At 35.1% G+C, this 14,306-nt stretch overlaps 1 protein-coding gene across 2 annotated transcripts in view; it reads left to right on the top strand.

Annotated features, from left to right (window-relative positions):
* Nucleotides 1-14,306, top strand: part of LOC107711892 (growth hormone receptor-like) — a 33,311-nt gene that overhangs the window by 5,904 nt on the left and 13,101 nt on the right. For both annotated transcript variants that reach the window (XM_016516972.1, XM_016516973.1), the window contains one exon: nt 6,476-6,585. In XM_016516972.1, the coding sequence (XP_016372458.1) occupies nt 6,476-6,585 (110 nt within the window). The remainder of the gene's footprint in view (nt 1-6,475; nt 6,586-14,306) is intronic.

Here is a 14,306-nt window from a genome sequence, read left to right as displayed (position 1 = left end):
AGATGGGAGTTTTTCGACATACCCTAACTGTCATGAACCGGAATGCACAGAGTTCACACAGAGCTACACAAGACGAGCGTTTGAGGCTAAAAAGTGTATAAATTGTAAAATTTTTTAGAAAATGACCGATCATTTCGCTAGATAAGCCCCCTATTCCTCAGCTGGGATCGTGTAGAGCCCTTAGAAGCTGCACTGAAAACTGCAATTTTGACCTTCAACACGTTGGCCACCATTATATGCAGAAAAATCCTGCAATGTTTTCCTCAAAAACCTTTACCCTAACTGTCATGAACCGGAATGCACAGAGTTCACACAGAGCTACACAAGACGAGCGTTTGAGGCTAAAAAGTGTATAAATTGTAAAATTTTTTAGAAAATGACCGATCATTTCGCTAGATAAGCCCCCTATTCCTCAGCTGGGATCGTGTAGAGCCCTTAGAAGCTGCACTGAAAACTGCAATTTTGACCTTCAACACGTTGGCCACCATTATATGGAGAAAAATCCTGCAATGTTTTCCTCAAAAACCTTAATTTCGTTGTGACTGAAGACAGAAAGACATGAACATCTTGGATGACATGGGGGTGAGTAAATTATCAGGAAATTTTTATTCTGGAAGTGAACTAATCCTTTAAAGGCCAAGTTCACCATGACTATGTGAAAAAAAGAAAATTCTGTCGTCATTTATTCACTCTCAAGTTGTTCCAAACCTCTCTGAACTTTATTTCATCAGCTGAACACAAAATAAGATATTTTGAAGAATGTAACAAAACAGTTACTGGTCCCTATTGACTTCCATATTATTTTTGTCCATACGATGGGAGTCACTGTGGACCAACAACTGTTTGGTTACATTCTTCAAAATATCTTTTATGTTCAACAGACAAAATAAACTCATACAATTGAGGGTGAGTAGATGACAGAATTTTATTTTTTTGGGTGAACAACCAAGCCATTGACAGTTGATTCAAAAACCAGTAGAACTAGATGTGTATGATTTAGTGTAATTTATTGGGCTTCCTAAAAATAGGAGATACAGTGTTACTTTTAAAAGAAATGCGTTGCAGTATTACATTACTTATAAAAAGTAATTCATAATGTTACATTATCTGCTGACTAATACGCTCTCTTCTTCAATGAAAAGATTCTTAGGCATTTTTTTATATTTAAGAAGTGTTATTTTGCTTTTATGTGTTATGCCCCGTCTATGGTAAAGGCGCAACATAAAAGAGTATGACATGGAAGAGTGTTTTGAAAAAAATAAATAAAGAAGGAGCAGTATTTTAATGAGCACAGTGGTTTTACAGTACAAGGCCAAAATAACAAACAAAAGCCAACTAATTAGTATACCTCTAACTACCCTCGTTAATACAATTACTTCCCTACACCTCCCTATCCAAAAACAATCAAAAAAGGTTCCAACAAAAATGTCGTCGGTCTCCCTACTTCCCCGGAACGTTATGTACAATTATTTACAAAGGTGAGCAAACAGGTCCAAACAGGAGCAATCCAGAATCAAGGTCAAAGAACATGCGGTGGTCGGTATAACGAAAGAGTGGGCTAAGCAAACTAACAAACAACACTCAATCTCTCACAGACAAACACTCAAAAGAACACCCAAAGATACTCTCAGTCTTACTAACACACCTGTAACTAACTAGCAGGGTCAAGCAGAGCAAACACAGCAAGTGAGCACAAGGCTGATGCAGTAAGTGATGAAGGAGGCTTTTATAGGCAGCTAGGAGTCAGCTGACCGGGAAGGGCGTGGCAACAATTAGAAAGCAGGAACCAATCGGTCTTCTTCCTGGACAGAGACAAACAAAAACCTCCCAAAACAAAAGAAAACACAGAAATAGAACAAAAGGGACGTAACATCTGAAAAGTTTTTATCCTCCAAACACATTTTGCTTGTAAAAATTGGGTTAACCACAGTAATTTTTAATGTGTCATACTGCAAGTAGGGGTAGGCTGATGCTGATATCTCAGCCTGGTCTCATTGTTGATAGGTAGGTATAAGTACGTCACGTTTACAAGCACAAAACATGTGTTTTTGTACATTTTGATTGATGCTGAAACGTACAATTTGGATGTATTTCAAAATTTAAAACGTAAAATTGCTACGTATTTACAGCTTATAAATGTAAAATATTTACGATTCTATTATATCATTAAACTATTTGTATCAATGCATTTTTATCATTTTATCGATAAGAGATTTAGATTTTTAGACCCCTTGACCTTCCCATTTTATTGTGAATATAAAAAGTTATAAAATGTAATAGACCGAAATATGCAGGGAAATGACTGTTTTAGTAACAATATAGCATTACAAATATTTTTTATTATTGCTAATCCCACTCCTACCTCTAAACCTAACCATAACTATTTCTTAAAGATATGTACCGTATAAAGAGAAACATGACAGACAGATAAGTGAAACCACAATAATTTATTTATTGCAAAAATGCCAAAAGCAGTACCAAAAGATATCCAAATGACGATGTGTTGCAACCACAGTCCTCTCTGGTGGAATACAATAGATTTGAGTGAGGTGCAGAGTAGTGGTCGACCGATATTGGTTTTTTGACTGCCGATATCTTAGACAGCAAGGTGGCCAATGGCCGATATTTATCTATCTATGTATATATACATATATATGACAACTTCTTGATTCTGTAATCCTATTACTGTATTTTTCATTATTAAATAAATATTTAAATATATATATATATATAAGGAAGTAAACACTGTAACCAGTAAGGCACTCAGTAATCTGAGAAGTTTGTGTGCTTTGGGAATAATATTTTTTCAAATAAAGCCAAAGAAACACTCATTTTTTTCACGCATCATAGTTTGAAATTATTAAATGACTAAATTAAATCACTAAATGACTAAATGCACTAAGCGATTTTTGCCAAACAATGTTGATATTTGAAAGCACCAAAACAAACACGCCCATACCCCAACAGGACCTCGCCCCTATTTTGATAACTCCGCCCCACATGTATGTACACAACCCTGACAGCGACGATGGCGGAATCTGCTATGCCTGCCGTCTGCAGCATATTCAAGCAAAAGCCAACACAGAATAGTTGTGTGAAAAAGCAAAATCAATGTAACTCACCTATCAAGAAGAAACAAAGCAACCTCGGCGTCCAATTCCATTGATATGATAACTGAATACAATACAACATAAAATGTTGATGCCGCTATTGCAATATTCATAAGGATTCATTGTAAGTCTGTTAAGTTACGTTTTAGTTGTCATCGATACATCAATATTGTACGTTTAGATGCTGTAAATAAGTCAGAATTGTACGTTTTAGTGTCTGTGCAAACGTAAGTAAATGTACGTTTTGTAGAATCACATTTTAGCCAACGTAAAATACATACAAATTCTCATGAGATCATGTTGGATTGATATCTTGATGATATGGCTGATTTAAATCAATATATGTGATATTACACTATTTCATTTAAAAATAGCAAATAACATGCTGCAATGAAACATTTATATTTATTTTACACAATATCACAATCCAAATGTTATTTTCTTGACAGAAAAGTTTTAATATTTTTTTCTTTGTTCAACTGAACCAAGAAAGGTACAGTGGTTTTAGTCTTAGTGCACATAGAGTCAGTCTTTCAGATTTAATCTCTGCTTGATTGTCTGAGTTCTGATAAACAGTTGCTAAATAGGTGCCATTAAGAGCATTTTATGAGCAAGCACATCACCGCACACAGATTTAGTATTACTTCCTGTTTGGAGTTGTAGGAAACTTTTTCCTCATCGAAGCAGAGACCGGGAGACGTTGAGATATCTTTCATACAGAAGTCACTCTTTATTGAGGACTCGCTGTGCGCTGCAGTCATCCAAGTCTGACTAACGTAGTGATACATTGTAGTTTATATACATTTTAAGGGGGCGGGATACATTCAGTAGAGGTGGAGACAATGTAACCCATAGCATGCAAATGAAGTACAGGAATCAGCTGTGCTTTGACTTAAAAAGCCAGATGGTCAGGAAGAGCATAAAGACAAAAGGTCATTATCTCAGACACCTGGGCTTCCTGATTTGATCTCCTTAGAAAGGTCATCCTTTTTTTACCTCAAAATGTAAAACACAAGGTACATAACTTTTTCAGTATATATTCTATTACATTGGAACCTAGATTTAACATTTTATAAATTTGTAATACAACAGAGTGTACCATCATAACAAAGTATGACTCAGTGACTCTGGGCATTTATTATATAGCAGAGATCAACAGGTTTGAAATGGTAAACTCTGCTTGCATTACTCACTGCTAATTTTGGATGTTATTAATTTAGTCTTGGATGTTGGCCTGACAGGAATGATGCTCTCTTGCTTGTTAGCCGGAGCTCTAGACCTGTTAAATTAGTAGTTCATTTTGTGAAGCCTACAACAGTCAGCATTCAGAAGTTTTGTGTTTGCAAATGTGAACTAAATGAAGTGAAGATATGAAAATTATGACTTCTGACCTTTCTTCAGCACAAAAGGTCATCCATTTAAGTAGAAATGCATCCCAGCACCAGATTCTTTTATTAGGGTTGTAGCTAATAATTGAAATTTTGACAGACAGTGAACTTTGCTTATATTATATTATATTATATTATATTATATATACTGTTTACTACATTATTTGAGGTGAGTATTTGAGTATTTGTTTGAGTTATGTGTCTTGCACTGATATCTAGATAGTGTTAATGGTGCTTCTTTTCCCTTAATTATATAGTTTTAAGATTAAGAACATTTCCAAACTCATTTACTATTATACTATCAATAATAATAGTACTTAATTATACTTTACTAAATGCAATACAGTCTCATAGACCTAATAAGCACTGGACTGTCAGTATGCGTGTGTAATGCATTTTACACTCTATTGCTGTATGATAGCAGCATTCGTGTGAGTACTGGGGCCTCTCCACTACCTGACTGAGAAGGGCCGTCTCTTTGAGAAGAATAGGGAGGATCAAGGCGAGTTTGAGGTGTATTTATTGACTCTGTTCGTACCAGACTTGAGACCAAAGCGCAAGAACATCTCTACAGTATAATTTTAGAAAATATTTGACTTTAGTAAATCGTAAGCTTTTATTTAAGTTTTGTGAATGTCAATTTAAAATACCAAAGTATTTTACAATGCAAAAAGACAGGGTTATGAAACCTGCATGCTGTTATTCTAGCATTGTTAGATGTTGAGATGGGGTGAAGCTACAGGTCAAATGCAACAAAGCCAGTTATTTGCTGACTGTGTATTTTGCCACATTTGTAAATTAGAGCCTGGTGCTGTTTTCAACAATCCACTGCCAAGTGCAGAAGAAAAATAGCTTTGAAGCCAAGTCTTAGGCCAGAACTCCTCATTTATCGAACTAGATCCAGAAACACACCAGGGCAAGCTCAGTCTAAACATCGTTTATTAGCTACTTGTATTTATTAATTGTCCACTTAAGATTTTATTTGATGTCATATATTTGACACACATTTAAACCATATCAGTAGTGTTTTTTTTTTTTTTCATTTCTATCAGGCTGTCTGTCTATATAAATCTACAGGTTTAGTTGGACTGTTGAGATCAGACTCATCAGTCCCAAAGCACCACTGACCTCTCTATGATTTGTGCTGGTGACCAAACAAATATAGTCTACTTATTTTTAGCCTTACTCTTCAGCTAGCGGGATACAACCTGTTCAGACTACATGCTTGTGACAGTAATTTCTCACTATGTCACAATGTCATCGCCATTTCAGACAAACCATTATCTCTTTTATTATTATTGTGATAAGACCCAAAAGTGGTGAGGGAATAGAGTCAAGGGTCATCGACAGACTCAACCAAGCATAAAGTGTAAATCACGAAGCTCCCCCACATACACAAATCACAGAATGAAAGATGGCAATGTGTCAACAGTATTTCTGTGGCACATCTAGCACTAATATAAGTCGGAGCCAGTTTAAATTCTTTATGCTTCATTCTGTTTCGAGATGAAGTTTCACCAGAACCTTTAGCTGAGATAGCATGAATGTCTGACACTTTGAAAGGTTTTCTGTCAGCCTAGCATAATTTTATAATGGAATCTCTAGTTTAACATAGTAAATGCGGAGTATTAGCTTGTGAAAGCATCCTCCACACTGTCTGCGTGCTCATAAGACCCTCGGTTACCTACAGATAATGGCAAACACACATATGGCTGGAAGTGCTGAGCGTTGCAGAGGCAGTATCTGGTTGTTAATTGTCTGGTGTCCTCGTATAGGGTTTCACACAGACCAGCTAAGAATTAATGGCGGTAACAGCCAACACGCTTTGGCGTGAAAGAGTAAGGAAATTAATTGGAGAAGCTGTGGAGATGGCAATGGCCCTGGGGCTCTCAGGAGGTTTCAGCTCAGTATTTGTCAGAGGGGTGTCATCCGGGAGCACCACTGATAATGATTTTTCTTTTTCCCCCGTGCACTCAGGGAGCCAGCAGAAGCTATGGCTTACTCTCTCTCGCTCAGTCTGCTCTACCTGGGCTCGCTGTGTGGAAACGGGCTGGTGTCCGCAAGAGGATCCGAGCTGTTCACTGCAGGTACTGCACTCGCAACCACGTCAAAAACATTTGTTATTTTACATTGCCACAGCAGTCCGATTTGCAATCAAGTTGGTCGATCTATTAGGGCTGCACGATATTGGAAAAAAACTGACATTGCAATACTTTGTTTTTCTGGAATATATTCTGATATGAATAAAAACAGGAATATTCACCAGATGATTAAATAACTGTATTTGAAAAGAATGAATCACAAAGCTTTGGGACAAATTTGAATAAGTGGTGTATTCATAATTGGGTTTACTTTTTACAAGCACTATCTCAAATCTCTTTCAGTAACATTTCAGAGTTTAAAAAATATATTTGAGCTTTTTATAGGCCACATTCCCACTGTTAAATAGTAATTGTGATGATTTTATTGTGGTTATTGGTTATAAAATTGAGATTGTTGTGATTATTATTAAATAAAGATATTAAACATAATAAGAAATATATTGTAATAATACTGAAAAAGAAAAAGATTAATACAAAATAATTGTATTTTTTTTCATACAGTCAGTGGCTCAGAATGGCTTGACTGACAGTAAATGAACCAAGCCATTCTCAGACACTGAAATACTGTATCATGAGCTACATGTGTGTAGTGCCGTGCTGGAAAATGCATAAATTAATTTAATTAAATGGCTGCCTGGGCCATTTGACAGTCACACAAATCCATATTGTGATATTGATTTTATTTCGATATATTGTGTATAGTGGTTAAACGGATCGTAGTTGATCCGTGATCCGTACGGACCAAGCCCCACGGTTCGGCACGCATGTGATCCGCGGATTAATCGCAAATTTTAACCATAATAGAGTATAAGTTTATTATTTGTCCGTATTTACACAAGCAAGCGAATTTTAAACAATTCCTGAGAGAAAATTGTTCTCTACGTGCACAGCCGCACACACATGAAGCACGCACACGCGTTTCAGACGGCGCGCGAACACCGAACTGAATCCTCTTCTGAATCCTCTGAACAGACACATACACATAAAATACTGCTGCTGTCATAAATGATCATCAAACAACAAAACAGAGGTGATAAAAATCTATATTAAATTTATACAGTGAACACTATGCAGTGTTATTTTCCCTAATTATTACATTTCTTTATTTGAATACTACCAACCTTATTTAATTTGTAACATTTTCTGTTGTATTTGTCTATGCTTGTAATTTGTGTATTTGTTCTTATTTTTACTGGCTGTTCTCTTGTCTCTCATGTTTAAACTTTCTTAGTTAATCTAGTAGTATTTGCTGTGGTATCAAAGAAGTACTTTGCTTTAAGTAATAAATGGAAAGCAAGTTAAATTGAAATATTTTTCTTTTCTTGCTGATCCGAAAAATGATCCGATCCGTGGGTCAAAAACCGTAATGTGATCCGAACCGTGAGATTTGTGATCCGTTGAACCACTAATTGTGCAGCCATACAGTCTATCCAAGGTGAAATGAAGCAACTGTACTAGGTGGTTTATGCATTTAGTCTGCCCTATTTTTTAATAGTTTTGCTTATGTAAATATACTGTACATCAGATGGATGTCTTTGGCTGCTTTGTCAGATGTACTTACTACAGCAAAAATGGGCTTTGCATTTAGGTGATACTTTTTGAATTACTCCGATGGTAGAAAAATGGATTGTCAATTAGTGTTATTTTCACTTTATTTTGTTGTAAATGAATAATTTATAAAAATGAACAAATAATTAGTAAATAAGTTTCATTTTAAAACTAATACTTCATTATTGATATTATATAAATTAATCTGTATATTTATTTATTTATTATTTTATAATATTTAAAACAATTACATTTATAAATACTCAAATGAATACACAAATGAATGTTGATTGATTTATAAGTAATTGTGGCAAATGTAAAATGAGAGTTGTAATATGAATAAATTTACAAAGGGCTTTCGTCAATCAGAATGAAACTGTAGATGTCTGTGCCAGGCCATTATTGGAAAATCATTGGGCCTGTGTCAAGATTATTCACCTTTGAGCACACAGAACATTTTGCTTCGGTCTAGTTAAACAATCCTTCAATAAATAGGTTTTGTTTGAAAGTAAACACATTGACTGTGGTCATCCAAAGTCCAGGGACAGGATACAGTGGCGCTTATGGGATGATATGACTGCACATAGCTTATCATTGAGACGGAGGCAGTGATATGTTATGGGGAATAACATTTGTGTAATAGGCTTTCAGAGATGCAGTGAATGACTTGGGTTAATGACCCAGTAGCTGCACAAGTTGGAGCACAGACTTTAGCACTTTGACTAAAGTTCATTTTTTGGTTTTATGTTTGAATATATTCTCTTTTAATGTTTATTAAGTTATTTAACTACTATGGATGAAAATATTGCCTTCGGAAAGGATGTTTTTTTTATTTTTTTTAAGTGTGATGTGGAGATCAAGTCCATGGTGTCATTTTTCATTTTTATAATATTTTAAACTAACGAAAGGGCTATTAATTCATTAGCATTTAGTGTCATTCTCAGTTTAAATGCCAAGATGTTCCAACAAAGATGTACTAGAACTTATGACATAAAATGTATTTATTTTCATCAGACTATGTGCAAAAAATCTTTTTTTAATTATTCCAACATGTTGCCTTGTGAAATATGTCCTGTTCAAGCCAACCCAGTCTCATGAGAAAATGCAACTAATTTATGTTTTGGCAAATTGTATGAATTTGTGTGATGAAAAAAACTAAGCATAAAGGTCCACAGTGGGGCGTAAGCAGATTGTATGAAAATGTACGAATTCACCACTATTAGTTACGAATTGCCACGAGAGTGCGTTGTCTGAGACGATCATTGGAGTTTTTGAACACAATATGAGATCATAATGTACATGAGTTTACTACACAACCTAAGGCATCGCATGTTAAGGAAAACGTTCTAGCTATGCTTCATAAAACAGATCTTTTGCCCTGAATATTTTCCACAATTGAGTGTTTGATGGGTGGTGCCATTGTGTATCTGGGTTTCGATTGGTCAAATGACGCAGCATTTAAAATATGTCTTTGCATTAAAACAAATCCTAAGGACAGAAATCTGGAAACCCTATTGAACGGAGTGTCCGTCTGTCCTTTTTATGCAGTCTGCCCTGACTAAGGTCTCTTCAGAGGTGTTCTGAGGACACGCTGCGGTTTGATTGAGAACAGAAGTAATCGTCTTGAGTTAAGGCTTCGGACAGGGGCCATATTTGTGGACTTTTTTGTGAGGGAGGGTCTGGCAAGCCTGACTCTTTAGTTTTGGCTGGAATTTCAAAGACATGATGATGATGTCTTGTGGAGAAGAGAGAGTGAACTGGCAGTGCTGCTGGCCTGCACTGTCAAAATCATGCGTGTATGCTAATGTGTCTCTAATAAATCAGATGTGCGTGGATCAACTCACTCAACTCGCTCTGGGCAAAGCGTATGGGCTTCACGATAGAAGTGTAATGAGATAAGGCTGCTAATTTCAACTATTAAAAACATGCCGATTTGTTGTGCTTGAAAAATTACTGATGACTACTGATAGATCTGATATCATCCAATAATTGAGTCATGTGATTACAATATTTAGATGCGCTAAATTCTTGGATAAGAGGACCCCGGGGATGCAAGGTGTTATTGAGTTTATTAGCTTTTTGTTCTCTATTTAATTCTTAAGAGACCTTACAGAGCTGTGGAATTATTAAGGGCCTGACGTTTTGTCAGCACTTTAAAGAGAATTAAGTGTTTACTAAATATTCTAAAATATTAGCATGTACTTGTGTAACTTGTGTAGCACTACTCAGAACATATTTTTAATACTACTATTACTAATAATTACATTTAATATAATTCACTATATACACACACACACACACACACACACAGAAAAAATCACCCCGCTTTAAAATAATCACATTTTGTTGCTTTTGTAGCGTCTGCGTAGAATCATGCATGATCTTTGGGGTTTACACTTTGCAGCCTGAAATGCAGATGGACACAGTTTTTGTTTTATCCAGCTGTATTTACTCAGTGCAACTTATAATGCCCAAGTGAAAGATATAACACCAACATGTCAGAAAAAAAAACAAACAGAAAGAACCAGAATTCTTTTCTATACTCACTGTATATATATGCTACATAATAGTAATGATAAATAATAATAATAATAATTTATCATAATAATAATAACTGTTGTTGAAATTAATTAAAATAATAATAATGCATTTTATTACAATTAATAATAATGACAATAATATTATACGTGTTATTATTCATAATAATTAAATTACTAAATGTAAATTCATTAGTACAATATAAATTTATTATATTTATATAAATATAATAAAATCAATAAAATGGGTGATGATAAAAAAAATAATATCATTATTATTAATAGTAATTAAATAAGTGTCATTAATATAATAACAATTATTCATTAATATAATAATAAGTTATTATTATTTCTGCATTTTGACACAATAAAAGTAATCATTATACAATTAAAACAAAATGCATTATGAATATATTAACATTACTGCTACTATTAATATGAATAATAATAAGAAAAATCATTATAATAATGGCTACGTATACTATTATATTTGTGCTAACTCTAGCGATCAAACTATTTGAAAATTTGTTATGCCTTAATTTTATTGTCTAACTGTTAAGTTTGAAGCATTATGTACTTCTCACTTGAGTATGAATGGTTGTTACTCATTTTGGGTAATTGATCCAAAAAAAAAAATACAACACAATAATAACTAAGTTACTTTGTCATTTGGCTACCATTAATCTGTTTGCGCTATTTATCGGTAGACCTAACATTGAAAAATCAATGAGCCCTTTAGATTACAATAATCTCAATATGAGCATGATGGTAAAGCTCTGCTGCAGTCTCAAGAAGCTTGGGTCTTAACACAATCCTGATGTACAATGACCAAGACCAGGTTGTTTCAAGGGGATTGTCCTCTAAATAAATTAATAAATAAGCAAACAGACGTGCTGAAGACTTCAGAGCAATCGGTTCGTACACAGGAAACAGTTGGTAGCACGAATAGATTCTTGGAAGTCAGTTTATTTTTCCTCCACTAACAGTATGTTCACTGAGGAGCAAGCCACTGTACCGCTGAAGCTATGTTTTCTGCAGAACATGCTGTTTTGCGTTTAAAAGCCTAGCGATTATGTTGGCGTGTTGATTCCTTAATTCTCCCTGCGCCGTTCTGTCTGCCATAACCCTCGCACAACACAGGGGCCGCTGTGAGCGCTCAGCAACATGAGAGTCTGCTGCCGTGACTCAGGGAGTTTCAGACACAGGCGGAGCCCCTTTTGGGCTGTAGTTTATTTACGTTAGGCAGCGGGGTAAAGTCAGGGAGAGAGCTGAGCCTAAAGAGAAAGTAGAACAGCAGAGGACAGTGAAGTTTGCCCTTACATAAGACAGTAGTTGGCTCTTTTTGTTCAGAAAAACAGAGTCCAGTTGCCAAATGGAGAGCGGGGCCGCAGGGCCGTTCACATGAAACTTTCTCCAGAAGGAGCATGCGGCCATAAAACTATTCCTCTTCATTTGCAGGCATATTTCTGTGGTCTGTAGATTCAGCATAATGGTTTGTAGAAATATGAGACAAATTTTAAATGTTTGGTTGATAGACTTTGAGGGTTAGCAATGTGGAATGTTTTGTTTGTGGTAATAATAAATGTTAAACAGTAAGCAATTTAACAAGAGCTTTAATGAGAGCATCTCTAGTTAGTCAAAAGTATAATATAATATAATATAAAATTTAAATTATGTAATGCTGTACTTTGAAATAATATATTTAAGATAATATTATTTATTTATTTATATGATACTGTACTTTGGTATAATATATTTATTTATTTTTATACATTTATTTATGTGGTAAGTTTAGCCCGAGGGTCTGGATTTGTGTTCAATGAACATCAAAGAGCGGTTGTGCTAATGATGGACTTAGACTGGGCAGTTGGAGGCCAGCATTTGTTTATGGCTCTTTGCACTGGCTTGACATTACACTTGGAAAAACAATCATTTACATGTTAGCAAATTGCAACAGGCACTAATCTGTAGTTATCTGACATCGATCACTTTCATCCTTCAAATCTGCCATTATATTCTATATAATGTGGTTTCAAGTACTTCCCTCTATACATTATCTGGGTACTGAAATTTGTGTTAAGCGAACACTTGCAACGTATTGAGTTTCTCATGTTAACAACGGTATCACCGTCAACACCGTCTATCGCGGCAAGCCTAATAGGTGTATGTATGTGTGTGTGTGTTCTTTGCAGTTATTTTTAACACCAGTTTACATTCTGCTGTAAGTGTCTGCTGCCTTTGATCTTTTTGTTCATCCTCAAGACTGTTTTGCAATGACCACAGACAATTGCAGACATAAAGACAACAAGTTGCAACAAAATTAATAATTACATTTTATATGTGTATGTATGTGTGTGTATATATTATCAAATATTGAATAGTATAATACCGTATTGGCCCGAATATAAGACGACCCTGATTATAAGACGACCCCCCCTTTTTCCAGATGTACCTTTTGGAAAAAGGCTTTTTAAAAACCAAATCTTGTCTTTTCTCAGTAACACATTTTGTCTTCAATTATTTTCATATTGCATATTTTTCCTATTTTAATTTTTGTTTTGAAAGTATGGTAAAAACTGGTAAAATGTACCAACAATCACATTTTAAAAATATACACTTTTTGATATACCATAAAAAAAATAAAAAATAAAAAATAAACAGGTAGCCCATCTGAATTAGGACATTTAGGCTATCCATCTAATAGTAGCCTACCAAAATCTTATTAACAGTAGAAGTTAAATCTTACTGTAGTCTTCAAATCTGGGTACTGTCTTACGTTTTAAAATCACAAAGGGAGTTTGGTGCCATCAGGCTAACGCGACAGTCACGACTCATGCAGCTTTAAGGTTTTCTGCTTCTTTTGTTTTTACTTGCGCTCTTTACAACACGCATTACATTACGTATTTCACGGCACACTCGTTTTATGCGTATTTGGCGCCACCTAGTGTTGTGGGTGTATTATTGACATGTCAAAGTCTAGACCCTGAATATAAGACGACCACGTTTTTTCAGATGTATTTCCAAGAAAAAAACATCGTCTTATATTCGGGACAATACGGTAGTATTATATAGAATGGTAATATTCGGTATTATTGAATAAACAACCGCTGCCCATCCTCTTCGCCCCCTTTCAGCATAATGTTTTTGTAAAGGACAAAGAAGAGCAGGTGGTGCATGTGCTGGACTGTCAGTGAGTATTTTTATGTGCTGGTCTGTAACTCAGCACAGTTCTGGAAACACCTACAGCACTTACGGCTTGTGAAGACAAAAGTGTTCTCATAATGTCTGTCTCTCAACCGTATAGGTGGAATTTGAGGAGTGCCAAAGCCAAAATCGTTTTATCAGTGTTTTAGTAGACTGATATCTGATTCCTTAAAAATATTCTGAGATTTGCCAGAGCAAAACAAATTTGCAACAATCTGTGTGCTTGTAATACATAAATCTGTTAAAGGGATCATATGATGCAATTTCAAATTTTCCTTTCTCTTTGGAGTGTTACAAGCTGATTGTGCATAGATAAGATCCCTGAAGTTGCAAAGACTAAAGTCTCAAATTCAAAGAGATATTCTTTATAAAAGTTAAGAGTCACCTAAAACGGCTCGTTCTAACACGCCCCCACAT

The sequence above is a fragment of the Sinocyclocheilus rhinocerous genome, unplaced genomic scaffold (assembly GCF_001515625.1).
Source record: "Sinocyclocheilus rhinocerous isolate Xijiao unplaced genomic scaffold, SAMN03320098_v1.1 scaffold988, whole genome shotgun sequence".
Taxonomy (NCBI): Eukaryota; Metazoa; Chordata; class Actinopteri; order Cypriniformes; family Cyprinidae; genus Sinocyclocheilus; species Sinocyclocheilus rhinocerous.
The sequence above is the reverse complement of the archived record's forward strand: the minus strand, read 5'-3'. Positions and strand labels throughout refer to the sequence as shown.